Below are 22,756 nucleotides of genomic sequence, written 5' to 3' on the forward strand. Positions count from 1 at the left end.
TAAGAATCCTGTGGTAACTCTTCCCACCCCCCATTCCAACAAAAAATAAATAAAATCCTGTCCACCAACTATAAGGCACCAAGTCAGGAGTGTGAAGAAATACTCTCCACTTGTCTGGATGAGTGCAGCTCCAAAGACATTAAAGAAGCTCAACAGCATTCAGGTCAAAAGAACCCGCTTGATTTGCACCCCACCCACAACCACCACCAATGCACAGTGGCAGCAATATGCACCATCTACAAGATGCACTGCAGGAACTCATGGAAGCTCCTGAGACAGCACCTCCCAAATCCACAAGTACTACCATCTAGAAGCACAAGGGCAGTAGAAGCATGGGAACACCACTGTCCGGAGGTTCCCCTCCAAGCCACACACCATTCTGACTTGGAAATGGAACATAGAACATAAGAGTGCAGAAGGAGGCCATTCGGCCCATCGAGTCTGCACCGACCCACTTAAGCCCTTACTTCCACCCTATCCCCATAACCCAATAACCCCTCCTAACCTTTTTGGACACCAAGGGCAATTTAGCATGGCCAATCCACCTAACCCGCACATCTTTGGACTGTGGGAGGAAACTGGAGGACCCAGAGGAAACCCACGCAGACGCGGGGAGAACGTGCAGACTCCACACAGTGACCCAGCAGGGAATTGAACCTGGGAACCTGGCGCTGTGAAGCCACAGGGCTAGCCACGTGTGCTACCGTGCTGCCCAAATATATCGCTGTTCCTTCAGTATCAATGGATCAAAATTCTGGAACTTTCTCCCTGACAGCACCATGGATGTACCTACACCAAGCAGACTGCAGCAGTCTAAGAAGGCAGTTACCACTACCTTTTAACGGGTAGTTAGGGATAGGCAATGAATGCTGGCCCAGTCAGCAATACTCTCATCCCATGAATGAATAGAAAAAGATTATTAATTACGAAAATTATGGGATTGCTTTTATAAAAAAAGCACTGATAACAAAACACTACATTTAATTAAGTTCATAATTTTCAAATTTATACTTGGATTAATAGCTTCATGGTTACAATGGAACATACATAGTATCACAGAAATACAGCAAATCACTTTGGTTAAATTTGATTAACAGCAAGACAGCTCAGAATTAATATACAATCATCCATATTGAGCCTGTCCATTATATCCTTGAACAAAATCAATGTTTTACTCTGCATACCTTCCCTGTTTAAAACTGCTCCATTTAGAAATGAACACAAGTATCAGCAAGAAAACTTTGGTGGTGTTTTCAAAATATCATAATTTTTATGAGGAAAATGGAACAGAAGTCTTTGACAGGTGATTCTGTAAACAGGTCAAATGGATTCCATTAAAAGGACAGATCTTCAAAAGATCTTTATAGTCTAATCAGGTTGGGATCAAACTTTTTAAAAACACACTTCAAGCTTTCAGATTAAATATTTCTGTAGATGAATATTTCCAATATTCTGACTTCACTTGCTTCTTGCTCGCAGAGTCTTCCTTATTCTTCCCAGGCGTCACCATACTTGTTTGTTTTATCTACTTGAAAAAATATTAGACCAGAAGAGATTATCAGTAATGATTTACAAGAAGCTTCAGGCTAGTTGCTTATTTGTGGCACAAAAACACAAAATGCTGAAAACACTGAAGCTCTGGCAGCAGCTGTAGATAGAGAAAACAAAGGCAATCCCATAACTTCCTGGTTCCCCAGTGTCGGATTTTGGGGGGGGAAACCCAAAGATGAGCTCTGGAATTTCTCCCGGATATTACCAGCTAAGGGTTACCTGGTAATTGTCCAGCAACGCTAACCTCCCCTGGATAATCGACAACAAGGACTCCTACATCAGACTCCTATTTATTGACTACAGCTCCGCCTTCGACACCATAATCCCAGCCAAACTCACATCAAAGCTCCAAAACCTAGGACTTGGCTCTCCACTTTGCAACTGCTTTCTCGATTTTCTGACCAACAGACCACAATCAGTAAGAATGAACAACATCTCCTCCACAATAGTCCTCAACACTGGGGACCCGCAAGGCTGCGTACTTAGCCCTCTACTCTACTCCCTGTACAAACACGACTGCGTGGCAACATTTGGTTCCAACTCCAACTACAAGTTTGCTGACCCTATGACCATAGTAGGCCGGATCTCGAATAACGACGAGTCAGAATACAGGAGGGAGATAGAAAACCTAGTGGAGTGGTGCAGCGACAACAATCTCTCCCTCAATGCCAGCAAAACTAAAGAGCTGGTTATTGACTTCAGGAAGCAATGTACTGTACATACCCCTGTCAGCATCAACGGGGCCGAGGTGGAGATGGTTAGCAGTTTCAAATTCCTAGGGGTTCACATCTCCAAAAATCTGTCCTGGTCTACCCACATCGACGCTACCACCAAGAAAGCACAACAGCGCCTATACTTCCTCAGGAAACAAAGGAAATTTGGCATGTCCACATTAACCCTTACCAATTTTTACAGATGCACCATAGAAAGCATCCTATCTGGCTGCATCACAGCCTGGTATGGCAACTGCTCAGCCCAGGACTGCAAGATACTTAAGAAAGTCGTGAACACCACCCAGTCCATCACACAAACCTGCCTCCCATCCATTGACTCCATCTACACCTCTCGCTGCCTGGGGAAAGTGGGCAGCATAATCAAAGACCCCTCCCACCCGGCTTACTCACTCTTCCAACTTCTTCCATCAGGCAGGAGATACAGAAGTCTGAGAGCACGCACGAACAGACTCAAAAACAGCTTCTTCCCCGTTGTTACCAGACTTCTTAATGACCCTTTTATGGACTGACCTCATTCACCGATGCCAGTACTTATGCAGTTACCTTGTGTTGCCCTATTATGTATTTTCTGTTATTCCCTTTTCTTCCCATGTACTTAATGATCTGTTGAGCTGCTCGCAGAAAAATACTTTTCACTGTACCTCGGTACACGTGACAATAAACAAAATCCAATCCAATAATTGTGCCGACCCCCATCCAACAAAGTGATTTATATTGCTAACTTCAGATGGTTCTGCCAGTCTTACACTAATAGTTACTCTGAAAGAATAAGAAATAAAAGTCTTTGAGGTCAAGGGGAGAGCTGGGAGGAGGGGTGGGGGGGTTGGTGGGGAGCGTGGAGAAAAGAGGCCTGTGTGGGAATCAATAGTTATGCAGACGTTACAATAGGTTATATTTCTTCTAACTCTTTCTGAGTAACTATTAGCATAACCCTGGTGGAACTATCCAAAGTTAGCGATTTACATAGCTTTGTTGGATGGTTCCCAGCACAGCGCAATTGCCCAGGGGAAGTTAGTGCTTCTGGACAATTGCATGCAAATTCTTACCTGGGAGGTTTCAAGAGGGATTCCCCAGTGCATCTTTTGGGCATTCACCAAATCTGAAGTTGGGCAACCAGCAAGTTATGGCTTCATATGTAATGGTGGGAAATGCAGATCATTACAGGCAGTCCTTGAGTTGACAGCATGCGACTTGACTTCCGGTTGCGGCTATGCGGATCTAAGCCGCACGTTCGGCAGCTCCCGCCAGGAACGGACTTTTGGGCTCTTTTAAGGGCCCCCAGCGGTACTTAATCGACGGTTCCCGATATGGGAAGGTGTCAGCAGCAGATCCCCAGTGTTCTATGGTCTGGACCAGGAGTGGGGCCAGCAAAATAGCGGTGGCAGCGCCTAGGAAAAAGCGAGGGAAGAAAAACAAGATGGCAGCCGGCGGAGGCCTCGAGGAATGGAGGCAGTGGGCGCAGGAGCAGCAGGAGACTCTCCAGCGCTGTTTTTGGGAGCTAAAAGTGGAGCTGCTAGACTCGTTGAAGGCTACTACGGACAAGCTGCTGGCGACGCAGACAGCCCAGGGGGTGGAGATCCGGGAGCTCCGACAACAAGCCTCCGAAAGAGAGGATGAGGCCGTGGCCCTCGCGGTAAAGGTGGAGATGCATGAGGTGCACCATAAGAAGTGGCAGGAGCGGTTCGAGGAGATGGAGAACTGGTCAAGGCGGAAACATTTGCGGATCCTGGGCCTCACGGAGGGGCTGGAGGGGTCAGACCTGGGGGCCTACGTGGTCGTCTTGCTGAACTCGCTGATGGGAGCTGGGTCCTTCCAGGGGCCCCTGGAGCTGGAGAGGGCCCACAGAATACTGGCCAGGAGGCCCAAGCCGAATGAGCCGCCACGGGCGGTGCTGGTGCGGTTCCACCGGTTCGTTGACCGAGAGTGCATGCTTAGGTGGGCCAAGAAGGAGCGGAGTAGCAAGTGGGAGAACACGGTAGTGCGGATCTACCAGGACTAGAGTGCGGAGGTGGCTAAGCGGAGGGCTGGGTACAACCGGACGAAGGCAGTGCTCCACAGAAAGAGTGTGAAGTTTGGCATGTTACAGCCAGCGTGTCTGTGGGTCACCTACAAGGACCGGCACTTTTACTTTGAGTCCCCGGAGGAGGCGTGGGCCTTTGGCAAGGCCAAGAAGTTGGTCTCTAACTGAGGGTCGGGGGTTTGTAAATAACTTAACTTTTGGTGGGGTGGGGTTCTCTGTTTCATGCTGGTTGTGTGTTGTTTCTAGGGCAGGTGGGGTGCTGTCTTTTTGCGTGGGTTTGGTGGATGGGCTCGAGTTGGGGGGTAGACTTGGAGTGTGGGGAGCTGGTGGTGGGGGCCGACAAGGGGAGCTACCCGAGAGGAGGCGGGGTCGGGCAGGGGGAAATGCGCGGGCTTTTCTTTTGTTTCCCGCGCTGAGGGTGGATGGGGGCGGGGTCGGAGCTGAGAAGCGCGGGCTTTTTTCCTGCGCGAGAGCGGGAGGGGGAAGAGGAGGATCTGCTGATGGGTACGGGGGAGGAGAAGTAGCCACACGTTGGGGGGAGTCGGAGGTGTGGCGGGAGCCGCCGGGGTCAGCAGAAGTTAGCTGGCTCACGGGAGTGCTGTGGAGGGAGTAACGCAGCTGGGAGGGGTCCTAGCCTGGTTTTGAGGGGGGGTACCGGGTTGCTGCTGAAATGGCCAGGAAGGAGCTGGAGTATGCGGGGGGGGGGGGGGGGGGGGGGTTTGCCGCCGTGGGGAACGGGCCGAGCAGGGGGTGCTGGCCTGAGGCGGGCAGGGGATGGGTTATGGCTAGTTGGCAGGGGAGGGGGGCAGGGAACCCTCTGATCCGGCTGATAACTTGGAATGTGAGGGGGCTGAATGGGCCGGTCAAACGGGCCCGGGTGTTTACACACCTGAAGAGGCTGAAGGCGGACGTGGCTATGCTCCAGGAGACGCACCTGAAGGTGGCGGACCAGGTTAGACTGACGAAGGGATGGGTAGGCCAAGTGTTTCATTCGGGGCTGGATGCAAAAAATCTGGGGGTGGCGATCCTGGTGGGAAAAAGGGTGTCGTTTGAGGCGTCGAAGGTGGTGGCTGACAGTGGCGGGAGGTATGTGATGGTGAGCAGCAAGTTGCAAGGGAAGCGGGTAGTGCTGGTGAATGTCTATGCCCCAAACTGGGACGATGCGAGTTTTATGCGGCGCATGTTGGGCCGCATTCCGGATCTGGAGACGGGGGGGCCCGATATGGGGGGGGGACGGGGGGGGACTTTAATACAGTGCTGGATCGCCCATTGGATCGATCCATGTCCAGGACGGGCAGGAGGACCGCGGCAGCTAAGGTGTTGAGGGGGTTTATGGACCAGATTGGAGGGGTGGATCCTTGGAGGTTCGCGAGGCCAAGGGAGTATTCACTTTTCTCCCATGTGCATAAAGCCTATTCCCGGATCGATTCTTTTGTTCTGAGCAGGGGACTGATTCCGAGGGTGGAGGATGCCGAGTATTCGGCCATAGTAATTTCAGATCATGCCCCGCACTGGGTGGACCTTGAGCTGGGGGAGGAGGGACCAGCGGCCGCTTTGGCACCTGGAGGTGGGGCTGCTGGCGGATGAGGAGGTGGGCGGGCGGGTTCGGGGGTGTATCAAGAGGTATTTAGAGGCCAATGATAATGGGGAGGTCCGAGTGGGGACGGTTTGGGAGGCATTGAAGGCGGTGATTAGAGGGGAGTTGATTTCCATCCAAGCCCATAGGGAGAGGGGAGAGCAAAGAGAGAGGGAGAGGTTGGTGGGGGAGATGGTGAGGGTGAACAGGAGATACGCAGAGGCTCCGGAGGAGGGATTGCTGAGGGTGCGACGTAATCTTCAGGCCAAGTTCGACTTACTGACCACCAGAAAGGCGGAAGCTCAGTGGAGGAAGGCACAGGGAGCGGTGTACGAATACGGGGAGAAGGTGAGTAGGATGCTGGCGCATCAGCTCCGTAAGCGGGACGCGGCCAGGGAGATTGGTGGAGTGAAGGATCGGGGAGGAAATGTGGTGCGAAGGGGGGTGGACATTAATGGGGCCTTCAGGGACTTTTATGGGGAATTGTACCGGTCCGAACCCCCGGTAGGGGGGGGGGGGGGGGAATGGGGCGCTTTTTGGACAGGCTGAGATTTCCTAAGGTGGAGGAGGGGCAGGTGGAGGGGCCGATTGAGCTGGAGGAGCTGGTTACTGGGATAGGCAGCATGCAGTCGGGGAAGGCGCCGGGGCCGGATGGGTTCCCGGTCGAATTTTATAAAATGTACGCAGACCTGCTGGGCCCCCTGTTGGTTAGGACCTTTAACGAGGCAAGGGAGGGGAGGGCTTTGCCCCCGACTATGTCACGGGTGATGATTTCCTTGATCCTTAAACGGGACAAGGACCCCCTGCAGTGTGGATCATATAGGCCGATCTCGCTGTTAAACGTGGATGCCAAGCTGTTGGCGAAGATCTTGGCCACAAGGATAGAGGACTGTGTGCCGGGGGTAATTCATGAGGACCAGACGGGATTTGTGAAGGGAAGGCAGCTGAACACCAATATACGTAGGCTTCTGAATGTTATAATGATGCTGGCGGTAGAAGGGGAGGCGGAGATAGTGGTAGCATTAGACGCGGAGAAGGCCTTTGATAGGGTCGAGTGGGGGTACCTGTGGGAGGTGCTGGAAAGGTTTGGGTTCGGGGAGGGGTTTGTCAGTTGGGTGAGGCTGTTATATGAGGCCCCGATGGCGAGCGTAGCCACGAATAGGAGGAGATCGGAGTACTTTCGGTTGTACCGGGGGACGAGACAGGGGTGTCCCCTGTCCCCCTTGCTCTTTGCGTTGGCAATTGAGCCCCTGGCCATGGCGTTGAGGGAGTCGAGGAATTGGAGGGGTCTGGTGCGAGGTGGGGAGGAGCACCGAGTGTCACTTTACGCAGATGACTTGTTGCTATATATGGCGGACCCAGTGGGGGGAATGCCTGAGGTGATGAAGATTCTTAGGGAATTTGGGGGCTTTTCAGGGTACAAGCTCAACCTGGGTAAGAGTGAGTTATTCGTTGTGCACCTGGGAATCAGGAGGAGGGATTGGTAGGCTCCCACTGAAAATGGCAGGGAGGAGCTTTAGGTACCTGGAAGTCCAGGTGGCTAGGAGCTGGGGGGCCCTACACAAACTTAACCTCACTAGGCTGGTGGAGCAAATGGAGGCGTTTAAAAGATGGGACATGTTGCCGCTGTCGCTGGCGGGCAGGGTGCAGTCAGTCAAGATGACGGTGCTCCCGAGGTTTCTGTTCCTGTTCCAGTGCCTCCTCATCCTTATCCCGAAGGCCTTTTTTAGGAGAGTTAACAGGAGTATTATGGGATTTGTATGGGCGCATGGGACTCCGAGGGTGATACGGGTGTTTTTGGAGCGGGGCAGGGATAGGGGGGGCTGGCGCTGCCCAACCTCTGCGGGTACTATTGGTGCGTAAGTGGGTAATGGACGGGGAAGGGGCCGCATGGAAGAGGATGGAGATGGCGTCCTGTGTGGACACGAGCCTGGAGGCGCTGGTAACGGCGCCGTTGCCGCTCCCTCCAACGAGGTATACCACGAGCCCGGTGGTGGCGACTACCCTCAAAATCTGGGGGCAATGGAGACGGCATAGGGGGAAGGTGGGGGGATCGATGGAGTCCCTGATATGGGGGAACCACCGGTTTGTTCCAGGGAGCATTGAGGGCGGGTTTCTTGGCTGGCACATGGTAGGTATGAGGAGGTTGAGGGACCTGTTTGTAGATGGGAGGTTTGCGAGCTTGGATGAGTTAGAGGGGAAGTTTGAGCTCCCCCCGGGGAACATGTTTAGGTACATGCAGGTTAGGGCGTTTTCCAGGCGGCAGGTGGAGGGGTTCCCTCTGCTGCCCTCATGTGGGGTACGGGACAGGGTGCTCTCGGGGGTGTGGGTTGGAGGGGGGAGGATTTCCACGTAATGCAGGAGGTAGATGAGGCCACGGTGGAGGAGCTGAAGGGTAAATGGGAAGAGGAGCTGGGTGAGGAGATTGAGGAGGGGACGTGGGCGGATGCCCTCGAAAGAGTGAATTCCTCCTCTTCTTGTGCGAGGCTTAGCCTCATACAGTTCAAGGTGCTGCATAGGGCTCACATGACCGGGACGAGGATGAGTAGGTTTTTCGGGGGCGAAGACAGGTGTGCTAGGTGCTCGGGGAGCCCAGCGAACCATGCCCATATGTTCTGGGCATGCCCAGCACTGGGGGAATTTTGGAAGGGGGTAGCTAGGACCGTGTCGAAGGTGGTAGGATCCAGGGTCAAGCCAGGCTGGGGACTCGCAAATTTTGGGGTTGGAGCCGGGAGTGCAGGAGGCGAAAGAGGCCGGTGTTCTGGCCTTTGCGTCCCTAGTAGCCCGGCGGAGGATTTTGCTTCAATGGAAGGATGCGAGGCCCCGAAGCGTGGAGGCCTGGGTCAATGATATGGCGGGGTTCATCAAATTGGAGAGGGTGAAATTTGCCCTGAGGGGATCAGTACAGGGGTTTTTAAGGCGGTGGTGGTCTTTCCTTGACTTCCTGGCAGAACGGTAGGAAAATAGGCCGGCAGCAGCAGCAACCCGGGGGTGGGGGGGCTGGGGTTTGTGTCGGGGAGGGAAGAAATGTGTACATGTGTTTATTGAATATGTCGGGTGCTAATCTATTTCTTCTTTTTGTAGTTACTGGGAGGGGGGGTTGGTTTTGGGGGTTATTGTGTTTTTCTTTGTTTTTGTTGTTAACACTGTTTTCTTGTTGATATATTTTGTGAAAATCTCAATAACAATTATTTTTTTAAAAAAAGAGTTTACAGCATGCGAGTTACGATGAGCGCCATTTATGTCATTTATTAATTGACACTCTATTTTGACTTTGTAATGTCAGTTTCAACTTTATGATGCCACGCCAGCACGTCCATGTGTGCACATCGACATTCTGCGCTGCCCATCTATTTGGCTGGATAATGTTACTCTAGCCACTGTACTGTTCCTATTAGGTTGGAAAGGAGTGTTTCATTCGAACCACTAATACACCAATGTCAGGCTTTTCTTCAGCACAACTGTCACAACAGTACTCATTGGATCACATAATATGCACTCAGACTCACAGGCAACTGACAGTGATTGATGGCTTCATTAGAGCCCCCACATTGAGGAACTTGTGCTAAGGTGTGCAATCATTAACATTTGCCTCAGTGACTTGAAAATGCAAGAGTTGAGAGCATTTCACACCGCCGGGAACCCCAGGAGTGATTTCCAGCCTTGGTTCAGGAACCAATACCCCATTTCTAACATTGTTCCGATGGTGAAATTGGTTCCGACTTGTGACACTTTGACTTGCGATTCGGCTTTGAGGATTCAATTGTGTCATAAGTCTGAGGACTGCTTGTATTGACTCGCTTGCTTACTTCGAAACAAATTATTCTAAAAAGGCATGACCATAGTCACTATTCTAAATTTCGTCTAGGATACAAACATAAATTTTCAACAGATCCACATCGTCTATTGTATATAAAGTTCTTACCATGAATCTTCAAAGTTTAAATGTTACTTTACCTGGAGTAAAAGCCATAGGAGGCCACTTGGCACATCATGCCAGCCCAGCTCTTTGCAGAGGCTATCCAATCAGATTGCACCCAGTGTCTCCATAGCACTGAATTTTCATCAACTTCAACTACTTATCTACCGTTCAATGGGCTTTGCCTCAATTGATCCATGGGGTAATAACCGAGTTAGGAATGCTAAATAGAGGTATGATTGAGGGATAGATTTTAAAGAGGGTGTCTTAAAACATGAGAGGTATTTTGTGTTTTTCCCTCAATTCTTTAAAGTTTGCAAATCTATCATCCAAGAATAAGGCTTTTACCTGTATCAATCCTCCTTTATACCACTGTTCAAATGTTATATCTAATCTTGCCGTGGTGAATTGGGGGTTTCCATAAATAGGGGGTAGCATCGACATGTTTCCCAAAACAAAATGTCGTCTCAATTGGCTCCAGATTTTTAATGATGATGCCATCACTGGACTTCCTGATAAACTTCCTTGGGGTAAATGGGAGTAGGGCAACAGCTAAAGCCTTCAAGCTGGCCCCCTTACACGATGCTTCCTCCACCTGACCCCATTCTGCATCTTCCTCTTTCCACCATTCTCTATATTAGCCACCCAATAATACAAGAGATTGGGCAATGCCAACCCTCCCACCCGCCAATTCCTTTGTAAAAATATTCATCACGTTTGTGGAATTTTATTGGTCCATATAAAATCCGAAATTATTATATCCATTTTATAGAAAAATGTCTTAGGTAGAAATATTGGGAGGGATTGAAATATGAATAAAAATTTTGGTAGGCTGTTCATTTTGATTGTTTGTACCCGCACAACTAATGAAAGTGGAAAGGTATTCCACCTTTTTAAATCTTCTTTTACCCCTCTACCAGGACTATTACACTCAACCTATGCCTTGTGGCCCTGTCATGAGCTACCTGAATATCTAAGTATTTGAATTTATTTTTGGTTAGTGTAAATGGAAGGGTACTTGAATCTTTTTCTCACCCCAAGGTAGTTATTGGAAATATTTCACTTTTGCTATATTTAATTTGTAGCCCGAGAAGGTTCCAAATCTTTTCAATATATTCATAATCTTATCCATACATTTCAATGGGTTAGATATATACATGTATAAATTGTCCACATATAGCAAAACTCTATGTACTCTATTCCCTCTAATAATACCTGACCATTCCCGAAAATCTTGGAGAGCAATAGCCAGAAGTCCTATTGCTAATGTGAAGGGAAGTGGGGATAACAGACATCCCTGTCTCGTGCCCCCAAATAGCTGGAAATACCCCGAGCTAATCAAATTAGTTTTAACGCTAGCTGTGGGGGCTGTATATGATAATCTAATCCATGAGATGAATGTTGGCCCAAATCTAAATTTACCCAAACCTCTTGCAAATAAGTCCACTCAACCCTATCGAAATTTGGTGAAAAACGAGTTGTCCTCTTTCCCTCGACTACCAGATAACAACCTTCTTATAAATTGCTCTTGCCAGATGAGTTGGAAGCCAGATGAGTTGGAAGATGGGAAAATACTAACATTTATGGATGGCCGATGGACACAATGAAAATACCGATTGAAGAAATAAAACAAAAGTAGATGAGTTGGATATGAAATTGGAATGGAGTGAAATTATGCACAGGGTCAATACTACATCTTCATGTGCTAGGGTGAGCTTAATTTGATTCAAGATTGTAGATAGGGCGCAAATGACACAGGAAAGAATGAATAGATTCTTCACAGAGGTAGAAGATAAATGGGAGAGTGTAAAGCAGGACCAGCTAACCATGTCCACACATTCTGGTCACGTGCACAATTAGTGGGGTTTTGGAACTCGGTATGTGAAACATTATCAAAAATTGTGGAGGTGTAAATATTATCGGGAGCTCTTGAGTAATTTTTGGAGTGTCAGAAATACCAGGACTAACAGAAGGGAAAAGAGCCGATGTGGTGGCCTTTGTCATATTGATCGCCCGGAGGTGAATTTCATTAGAATAGAAGTCAGAAGATCCTCCAAAAATATCAACATGGTTAGGGGATCTTGTGGTATTCCTTAAACTTGAGAAAATTAAGTTTGTCTTTCGTGGCTCAGATGGGGAATTCTGGGTGAGATCATAGAATCATAGAATTTACAGTGCAGAAGGAGGCCATTCAGCCCATCGAGTCTGCACCGGCTCTTGGAAAGAGCACCCTACCCAAGGTCAACAACTCCACCCTATCCCCATAACCCAGTAACCCCACCCAACACTAAGGGCAATTTTGGACACTAAGGGCAATTTATCATGGACTGTGGGAGGAAACCGGAGCACCCGGAGGAAACTCATGCACACACGGGGAGGATGTGCAGACTCCGCACAGACAGTGACCCAAGCCGGAATCGAACCTGGGACCCTGGAGCTGTGAAGCGATTGTGCTATCCACAATGCTACCGTGCTGCCCCACCTGCCCAACAGATGGAAGCTGTTGTCTCAATTTAAGGATCTATTTGTTGCCAGCGCGTAAAAGGAGGTGGATAGGGGAGATGGGATGGGAAGGGAGAAGCGAGAGAAAAAATTTAATGGTAATAAGAGAAAAAGATCTCAAATAGGAGGATAGTGTTTGTTTATTTTGTTATTGATTGATTGTTTGTATGTTGTTATGTATATCCTTATTTTAATAAAAAGGTTTTAAAAAACACGAGAGGTAGGTGGGGAGGTAAGAGAGTTTATGGAGGGATTTCCAAAACTAACTGAATGTTAAAAGTGGAGCGAGAGGTGTTCAAAATGCACAAGATACCAGAATTTGTGAAATGCAGAGCTCTTAAAGGCTTGGAGAGCTGGAAAGGTACGAAATTGGAAGGGGTGAGGCATGAAGTGGGTTGAGTGCAAGGGTGTAAATTTTATCGTGGACCAGCATAGGCCAATGATGACAGGAGTGATGGGTGAGTCTGTGATAAATTATGAGCATCAGGGTATTCTGGATGAGCTGAGGTGTTTGGAGATTGGCAGATGGGAAGGTCAGCTGGGAGAATACTAGAAAAGCTGAGTCTGGAGATAAAGTCATGGATCATTTTGGCAGCAGATCAACTGAGGCAAAGGTGGTGATTGACTCTTTGTTATTAAAAAGAATATTCAATCTCTTTGTAACTCCAGTAGAAATGGTCCTTTTATCTTTGTGTTCTTATGTAAAACAAATCTCTTTAAAACATTTTTTGTGGCAAGCTCATCTTCCTGAAACATACAAATAAACAGGGCTGCAGACAGCAGCTGGAATTGGATATGTTGGCAATCATACCACAACAATTACAATCTAGCCAGATTTGTCTTAACCATCAATTTAAGAACACTTAAACACAATCCTCTCCAGATTTTTAGCGAATTCAAATGTTACCATTTGCTGAGGTGGGATTTGAACCAGTGTCCCCAGAGCATTACCCTAGGTCTCTGAATTACTCTTCCAGCGACAATACCACTACGCCACTGCCTCCCCCAACTTACGATTCTGAGTTAGACATACATCACCATTCCGGGCAGATATCATTCAATCAGAATTCTGTCATTCCTGATCTAACATCATGAAGGGAACACCATCACAGGATCAGCAACAGTTCAAGAAGCAACTTAGGGAAAGGTAGAAGTGTGCTCTGAGAAAGGACACATAACAAAAATCCATAATTGACCTTCTTTGCTTTTAGGTAATCTCTGTGGAGTTGGTTTGTGATGAGATTCTGCTTTTTGTGCCACTGTCACTTCATATAATTCCCTATTTTTGTTTCTCAATTCGTCGTATGTCAATGATTTCCTTTGAGGCTTTGATTCTTCTATCACTGGGCCAGGTGCTGTGGTCAGAAGCAAATAAACTTATTTTAGAAGAGGTTCAAGAAACCTGTGGTTGGAAGCAAATATAACGTATCTTATAAGAGGTTAAAGAAACAGTATAGTGTCCTCCAAAAGAAATGCAATGCAAAACAAGCAAGTGTTGTTTTACAGGATGCAATGTCATTTTGGGAAAAGCCTTAGTCTGCAAGCAATGAGGAGTAGAAGGCCCATGAGTACTGGCTGACTTGCCCCAGACTGCTTTGGGCCATCAGGCATGCTTTGGCCCATCAGACATATGTTTCCAGGTTGGCAACTCAGATCCAGGAATGATGCTAGTTTCAAGTGAGAAAGCTTTAGTATTAAAGCTGCAAATTGTAAATTCTATAATGCAATTGCAATTAGTGCTCACAATCAGACAACAGTTTAGCTTCTGAAAAACAAATACTGAATATATACAAACATTGGTATACATTAGCGGCATAGCACAGCGGTTAGCACTGATGGCTCACAGCGCAGGTTTGGTTCCGAACTGGGTAACTGCCTGTGTGAAGTTTGCATATTCTCAGTGTTTGCGTGAGTTTCTTCTAGGTGCTCCGGTTTCCTCCCACAGTCCAAAGGTGTGTAGGTTAGGTGGATTGGCCATGCTAAATTGCCTCTTAGAGTCCAAAGGTTATGTGGGGTTATAGAGCTACACGGATAGGGTGGAGGAGTAGGCCTAGGTCGGGTGCTCTTTTGGAGGGTGGGTCCAGACTCGATGGGCTGAATGGCTTCCTTCTGGACAGTAGGGATTCTATGATTAGCCTCTTTTCCTGAATCAAAATGTTTTCAAAATTAAATTAATTGAAAATTCCACCCAAAACGTTTCTAAAATAATAACCGGAAAATAAAATTACATGATTAAATTTCCACTCTGATTCTTCAGTGGCTATCATTCTGACTACCCCTCAGTTTTTAGGAGATGCTTTTTAAAGGAAAAAAAAGTGTATTGAGGTTTTGAAAGTTTACTTGAATTAGCAATGCTGCTTGTATTGAAATAATTTTCAAAAAGGCGAATCTGAAGTTCTGTCCTAAACAAAGGCACCAAGATGTTTGTACTGATAAAAAAAAGAGTTTATAATTCAAGAATAAAAATGTGTGAGCAACACTCACTTGTTTGAAGTGGATTTTTTTCTCGAACAGAATGATATGATCATGAAAATCAATTCTACAGGAATACATAAAATTATTAGTGGGAACATCACTGACCTTTATGAATATGCACGAAATAGGTTTGGAAAACTAAACCAAGATGACCTGTTAGGTATGATTCCAAAGAATGTTAAAAATGGATTTCAACAGTTTTGGAAATTTTTTGAAAAGAAGTATTTGAATTGTGCAGGCACTGTTTATGGGTAAATGAAGGCTTGAGCAATGATAGGAAGAGATCACAGAAGAGGTCTTTCGCCCCATTTAATCTGCATCGATGTATGAAAAACAGTTGACATGCCCTAATTCCATTTGCCAGCACTTGGCCCATAGTGTTGAATGTTATGACATGCCAGGTGCTCATCCAGGTACTTTTAACCTGCCTCTATCACCCCCACATCCATGCATTCCAGACCCTCACCACCCTCTGGGTAAAAAAGCATTTCCTTAAATCTTCCCTAAACCTCTTGCCCCTTATCTTGAACTTGTGTTCCCTCGTAACTGAGCCTTCAACTAAGGGGAACAGCTGCTCCCTATCCACGCCGCTCATAATCTGGTACACATTGATCAGGTCATCCCTCAGTCTTGTCTGCTCCAGCGAAAACAGCCTAAGCCTATCCATCCTCTCTGCATAGATTAAAATGTTCCATCTCAGGCAACATCCTGGTGAATCGACTGGAGGGGGTGCAATCACTTCCTTCCTATAATGTGGTGACAAGAGTTGAACACAGTCCTCCAGTTGTGGCCTCACCAAAGTTCTGTACAACTCCAACATGACCTCTATGTTTTTGTAATCTATGCATCGATTGACAAAATCAAGTTTTCCATATGCCATTTTCACCAACCTTATTAACCAGGTTTTCTGCCTTCAGAGATCTGTGGACTAACAAGCCAAGATCCCTTTGTTCCTCGGAACTTACCAGTGTTGTCATGCCATTCATTGAGTACTTCCTTGTCACATTACTCCTTCCAAAGTGTATCACCTCGCACTTTTCAGGGTTAAATTCCATCAGCTACTTTTGTGCCCATTTGACGATCTCATCTATATCTTCTTGTAACCCAAGACACTCAACCTCACTGTTCACCACCTGGCCAATCTTTTGTGTTATTTGCAAACTCGAAAAATAATCTTTAATAATCTTTTTATTCTACTTCCCCGCCCCGTGTTCAATGGCAGCAAGTTCCCGAAAGCATATGATAAACAGTCCCCATGAATTGTAGAATGCCTCCTTCGTTTCCCCCCCTTAGCTCGAATATCACCTTCTCCAGGGTCAAGAATTCCAGCAGGTCCCCCCACCACACTGAGTCTCAGGGTGGAGAAGCTGACCTCCACCCCAGCAGGACCCGCCTCCGGGCAATCAGCAAGGCAAAGGCTAAAACATCTGCCCCTGCACCCGCCTGCAGCTCGGGCCGGTCTGACACCCCGAGAATTACCTTTTGGGGACCCGGTTCCAAATCCACATGCAGTACCCCCGAGATTATACCAAAGACCTCCCACCAATACCTCTCCAACTTCAGGGAGGACCAAAACATATGTGCATGGTTTGAGATGCCCCTCCTGCACCGCTCACAGATATCCTCCACCCCCTCAGTGAGGTGCGCCATATACACGACCTTCAGTTGTATCAGCCCCAACCTCGTGCAGGAGGTCGAGGCATTCACCCTTCGTAGCACCTCACACTACAGACCTTCTCCCATTACCTCCCCAGCTCTTCGTCCCACTTGGCCTTAATCCCTTCCATGGACACCTTGTCCCCCTCCATTATGTTCCCAATTTTGAAAGTTGGGAAACATGCTACGTCACTGGCGGAGTGTGGAGACAATTGCGTGAAATGTGGTTTGGACCTCCTGCAAGATTTTCCGCTCTCATTGCCAAACCCACTCGATGGAAATGGGAGTGGAAAATCCCAGCCAAAGACAGGAAAATTATCATGGGGAATGAGGAAATGGCAGAGACATTGAACAAATATTTTATGTTTATCTTCACAGTAGATGTTACCAGTTACATACCAGAAGAGGGTAACTGAGGGGATAATGAGCGTGAGGAAATTAAGATAATTAATATCATCAGATAAAATGTACTGTAAAAGGTTAAGGAAGTAAAATCTGAAGGAAACAGAAAGAGAGAAAACAGGGAACTATAGGCCTGTTAGCCTGACATCAATTGTCGGGAAAGTACTGCAATTTATTCTGAAGGAAGTCTTAATAATGCACTTTGGCTGATAAAATTATAGTTTTCAAAGTGACATGGCTTTACCAAAGGGAAGTAGTACGAGTTTGAGGATGTAACTAACAAGGTAGATGGAGGGGTACCAATAGATCTAGCAAACTTGGATTTCCAAAGCCATTCAATGAAGTGTCACACACAAGACAAATATACAAGATGAGTGCTAAGGGAATAGCAGTAATATATAACAACAATAGGGGATTGGTTAACCAACAGAGCAAAGGGGATTTTCAACTTGGCATGCAGCAAACTAGGGTCAGTACTCCCCTAGCTTAGGATCAGTGCTGGGGCATCAGCAATTTACAATCTATATTAATGACTTAAATGAAGAAACAGAGTAAATATTAAATTTTGCTGATGGTACAAAGCTAGGTATGAATGCAAATTGTGAGGTGGGCACAAAGAGGCTACAAGAAGAGATAAATAGATTAAGTGAGTGGCAACATAGTGGCATGAGTATAATGTGGGGAATTGTCATGTTATTTATTCACTTTGGCATTAAGAATAGAAAAATATAATTTAAAAAAGGCATTAAACATGATGCTTAGAGGGACATAGGTGTACTTTTACGAGAAATACAGAAAGTTAGCATGCAGTACAGCAGGCAATTAGGAAGACAAATGGCAGATGTTGGCCTTTATTGCAAGAAAATTGGAGAATAGGAAAATTGCTGCAATTATACAGGGCAACATTCTGAAGGGACCTCATAGGGTGGACATATAGGTTGTTTCCCCTAGCCTGGGAATCTAGAACAAAGGGGCACAAGTCTCAGGATAAGGGGCTGATTATTTAGGACTGAGATGACGAGAAAGTTTTCACTCAAAGGGCTGTAAATCCTTTGCGTTCTCTACCCCTGAGGATTGTGGATGCTCCAAAATGAATATATTTAAGGTTGAAGTTAGACCCAGGAGATCAAAGGATATGGAGAGAAGACAGGAAAGTGGAGATAAAGCTGATCCTCCATCATCGTTTTAAATCGCAGAGCAGGTTCAATGGGCCATACTGTCTACCCTTCCTATTTCTTATGTTCTATTAGTTTTGCAGAGATTGTCTTTATTTGTTGGCGTGGTCAGATTTTTATATGAAGCTTCTAAATTTTCAAAGTTTTGTGGATTGGCATTAAGTTGATATAGTTCTGCAGTATGAAACTGCCATTAATGGATAAGGTCTCAGATTATTGCTGCACAAATTCGAAATAATTGACAAAAATGAGCCAGTTTTTCAGAAGAACGTTGCTAAAGTATTGGACAATCTTATAATAATAATTTTTATTAGTGCCACAAGTAGGCTTACATTAATACTGCAATGAAGTTACTGTGAAAATCCCCTAAGGTTGCAGTGAATCAAACTCACCTAAATTTAGTGATCTATCATTAAATAGATCTATTATTTAAAAATCCACTGGGATTGGACCATGTGATGCGGCTGCGGAAATAGCAGCTTTTCCGCAGCCTCCGGCGCTACACATTTTATAATCCTTCTTTTATCCTGCAGGTGAGTTTGATTCAGAAATTAATACTTCATATTATGTCCCTATAAGATTTTTGGAGAAAAAAGCTCCCAGTGACCAGAATCCCCTTTCAGACAAGGGTGTAAGTGTCAGTATGTGAGGAGGTGGGATATTTAGACATGTGAAGAACATTACACCCTAAAGACGAAGAATCACATTTTTCCTGGCTTCTGTCCAATGTCATACTAGAATTGACTATTTCTTCATGCCTTGAGCAATCCTAGATTTGGTCTCTTCTTGTTCGAGAAGTAGCATCATGATCTCTGACTATCCTCCTGTTTTCTTGAGTTTTTAGTCGAGGGTCTACCCCTCCAGATCAAGGTCATGGAGTTTTACGTGTCCCTTTTTATTTTAAGAGAGAGTTTGAGCTCTTTTTACTCAGTCAATTCCCTTCCTGATGTGACCCCCTCCATCTTTGTGGCAGATTTGCAAGATGCATGCTGGGGTGTTGGCTATTTGTTATACAGTCAACAAGAGGCGTAGAATGGTGGAAAGCCAGCGCTGGCAGATTGGCTGAAGTGGAGAAAGAATATAGAGGAATCCCAACTGGCAGATGTTGAAGGAGATTAATGCAGCTCAGGTGGTATTTGATTCCTTGTTGACTCAGCAGCCTGAGAGAAGTTTAAAATTTGCGAAGTCGAGTAGGTATTTGACTTTTTTGACCAATGAGAGGGATGATTCTAGGGCTATCCCCTCTGTACGCGATTCTAGGGGTAAGAGAATTAAAACTGAGGACATTAACAGGGAGTTTAGGAATTTTATAATGCTGAGTTATATAATTCAGGCCAGTTTGGAGATGTACTGACAGATATGGAATTTGTTTTTCTTCCCTTGAGCTATTTTGGCTTTGGAGGATCAACGGCTGGTTCTAAATGCTCCTATGTCTAAAAAGGTGACGCTGGCCATTAGGGAGTTCCAACCAGTTAAGGTCCCTGGATGCTTTTGTGTGTGAGTTTTACAGGGAATTTAAGGACTTGTTGATAGATCCGTTAACTGATATGTTTTGTCATTCATTTGAGACAGGTCTGTTACCGCCAACACTCATGGGAAGGGAATACTTCCCTGATTTTTAAGGCAGGTAAGACCCAAGAGGATGCCAATCTTGCTTCTGAATGTTGATTTGAAATTGTTGGCTAAGGTGCTGGTGCGGCGTTTATAGGGAATTCTCCAGTTGATCACCCGGGGGGGGGAAAGAGGGATCTGACTGGGTTCACAGGAGGTTAGAATTTTTACAATGTCAGAAGATTACTGAATGTCATTCAAGTCTTCCAAAAGCAGGCATTGGATGGGTTAGTGATCTCTTTAGATGGAGAAAGCTTTTGACTGGGTGGAATGGAACTACTTGGTTTATACTTTGCAGAGATTTGGGTTGGAGAGGCATATGTTGAGTAGGATACAGTGTTTCATGGGCCCTTGGCAGCAGTGCTCAGGAATGCTTTTGGATCTGAGAATTTTGGTCTCCAGAGAGGGACCAGGCAGGGCTGCCCCATATCCCCCTTGCTGTTCGCATTGGCTATGGAGCCTTTGTCAGAGGCTATTGGACAGGATCCTTTGATTTTGTGCTGGGCTGTAGAGGGAAGCAGCATAAGATCATGCTTTACGCTGACATTGTGCTGCTGTTCGTGTCAAAGCCGAACATTTTGGTTCCCACCATTATTGACCTGTTAGATTTAGCACCGTATCCAGTTATAAGATTAATTTTACAAAGTCTGCGGCAATGCTGGTGGGGGGACAGACCACCTCCCTGAGAATGTGAAGCAGGGAAGTATGTGAAGTAAGGGTTAATAGCCAGAAACAGAAAGAACCAGGTGGGACATCACAAATTAAACGAATATGTAAGAATATGTTATTGAAGCCATTGCAGGATGTTCAAGGTAAGGGAGTGTGACTATAAGCCACACAACCTTGAGAAACAAGGCGGATGGCCGGATGATGAGATATGAAAGATGGAGGCCGCTTGCAATTATAACTACCATTTACCAATTAAGCTACTAGTTAGGCTAGAGCTGCTACATTATCATATGCCAATAGATAACTTCAAGGTTTGTAAAATCATGTATTGGAATTATTGTGATAACCAATGTAAGAGCCATTTATAAATCATGGCTGGACACCTGGTGTTTTGCTAAAATTGCTATACGCTTTTGTGCCACTAGATAACCGCAAAATGTCTATCTCAATGTCTGTAAGATTATGTATTGAAAATATATGACAATAACAAATTAATCATGTCATGTACTAAACATTTGATGAAAACAAGCTGTAATCTGTATTGGGGCCAGCTCAAGTGAATGTAAGAGACAACCCCTTAAAAAAACATATAAAGGAAAGGTGCTTTGAGCAAGACTTTGGCACTCTCAGAGAGGTGGTTCTTTGGAACACCTAGAGAGCAGCTCCGATCGTAATAAAGAATATTCTGAAGTACGGACGTGTTCGAGATTGTTTCTTCCGGACTGAGAAACAAGTGAATTAGATTCACATTCACATTTGGTGTCAGAAGTGGGATTTCAAAGAGTCTCCGCTGAGGCTGACGGCGTAAGCGACTGGTCGAGTTCGGGAGCGAAGGAGGAATTGGGCCACCACTGTGAGTAAAATTTTTGCCACTTTGGTATTCCCCTCCGCTGTACCGTCCGCGATTCAGCCCCGCTGCCAGTGCTCAGGGACGCTCCTACGAAATCCAGGTCAGTCCGGCGAACCCGTTTAAGGGAGGGAGTTGGCCCCTACAGTTATAGCCATGGACACAGTCAGGGACTAGTGTCGTAAGGAAGGGTGGTAGCCCTGGTAGTTAATAGCCACAACAGAGGTTTCGGCATTATCATGATCCTTGCTTTTGTTTAAAAGTGCCCCCGCGATAAGAGGCTTTAGAGGGTGCGTGATCAACCCTAAGTTAAAACTATAACAAGGACGTTATAACCTTGTAGTTAGATAGGCTTGCAGGCACGGATGAGCCTGCCTGAATTGGGCAACGGAGCAGGATAACTCCGTTTAAATTCAAGATTGAATAAAGTGGTCCAGGACCATTTCACCAAATTAACAATAATCGCAAGGATCATTAACTGCCAATAGTGTAGAGATGGGTAATACGTTAGATACAACCTCTGATAGTGGAAGCGCATTTCAAACCTTGTGTAAACAATATCCGGAATATTCCAAGCAACTGAGAAATTGTCAGGAGAATTGCATAAAAATTTAGAAGAAAAATGGCCACTGGGGGAAAACTAATGCATTAAAATTGGGTATAAAATTGACAGAAAAATGAATAGTTAAAACAGCCAATGTCTTAAAAAAGGAAGGCACATATGGGAAAAGAACCAAGTCATTAGGCTATCCGCCTTCAATCTGTTTATTAATCCATGTGAGTTTAAGCTTAAGTGAGATAAGGTGCTGTCCGGGACTGCGGAGTTCCCAAATCTTATCTCCCAGAATTCTGACATAGTAAACTGCTTTGTTACTGATATTCAGGCCTTTGTGTGAATATTTTCACCCCTAACATTTAGTGTAAGTTTGGAAGGATTTGCTGAGCTGGACGCCGCTCGAGCCGGTGGACAAGGCGAGTAGTCAAACCTTTGACCGCCTAAAATTAGAATCACTTGGCAAGGCGGACAGACGGTGAGGTAACATCCAATAAATCTAGTATCAAGGCCAAATGAGTGAAAAAGTCAGTTTAAAATTTTTTTTTTGGTTTTTGAAGAGCAAAATACACTGGTAAAAAAAAAAACAATGATCAAAGATGGGTGTGATTTCTGTGGAACAGAGAAAAATGGTGAGATACACAGAAGTAAAGATAAGACAAATAAAGTTAGAAGCACAAATGATAAATTCAACCTTCACACCATTTGGAAGACAGGCTGGTTAAAAGGAATTGAGCTCTAACTCCTTTAAACAAAGCAATCAAGTGGGTAAAGATAGTAAAGACCTCACAAAACTGACAACAATTACGGCTAACGACTGTCCCAGAATGTCTCAAGGAGAGAAAAAAAATCAAATTAAGTGAAGTCCAAAAGATCAGAAAGGGGCTAAAACACTCAATTGGTTTTGTTCAGGAATATCTGAGAATGACTAACCCCTCCACTCCCAGAACGAAAAAATGGGGAGGAAGATCAGTGCAAGGTTACGGTTGGAAACTTAAGAATGGATACATGTCGAGAATAACTTCAGATCGTTTCAAGCCGTCCAGATAAATTCAGCAGTAATTCA

General features: G+C 45.9%; 1 protein-coding gene across 3 annotated transcripts in view; it reads right to left on the reverse strand.

Annotated features, from left to right (window-relative positions):
* Positions 1–984: 984 nt before the first annotated feature.
* Positions 985–22,756, reverse strand: part of ociad1 (OCIA domain containing 1) — a 65,395-nt gene continuing 43,623 nt past the window's right edge. For 2 of the 3 annotated variants that reach the window (XM_038791206.1, XM_038791208.1), the window contains exons 7-8: positions 13,499–13,657; positions 985–1,528 (exon numbers count right to left, since the gene is read on the reverse strand). In XM_038791206.1, coding sequence (XP_038647134.1) covers positions 1,488–1,528; positions 13,499–13,657 — 200 coding nt within the window. In that variant the 3' untranslated portion in view covers positions 985–1,487. The remainder of the gene's footprint in view (positions 1,529–13,498; positions 13,658–22,756) is intronic. The other variant, XM_038791207.1, reaches the window with a different exon arrangement.

Source organism: Scyliorhinus canicula, chromosome 3 (genome assembly GCF_902713615.1).
Source record: "Scyliorhinus canicula chromosome 3, sScyCan1.1, whole genome shotgun sequence".
In the NCBI taxonomy this organism is placed as follows: Eukaryota; Metazoa; Chordata; class Chondrichthyes; order Carcharhiniformes; family Scyliorhinidae; genus Scyliorhinus; species Scyliorhinus canicula.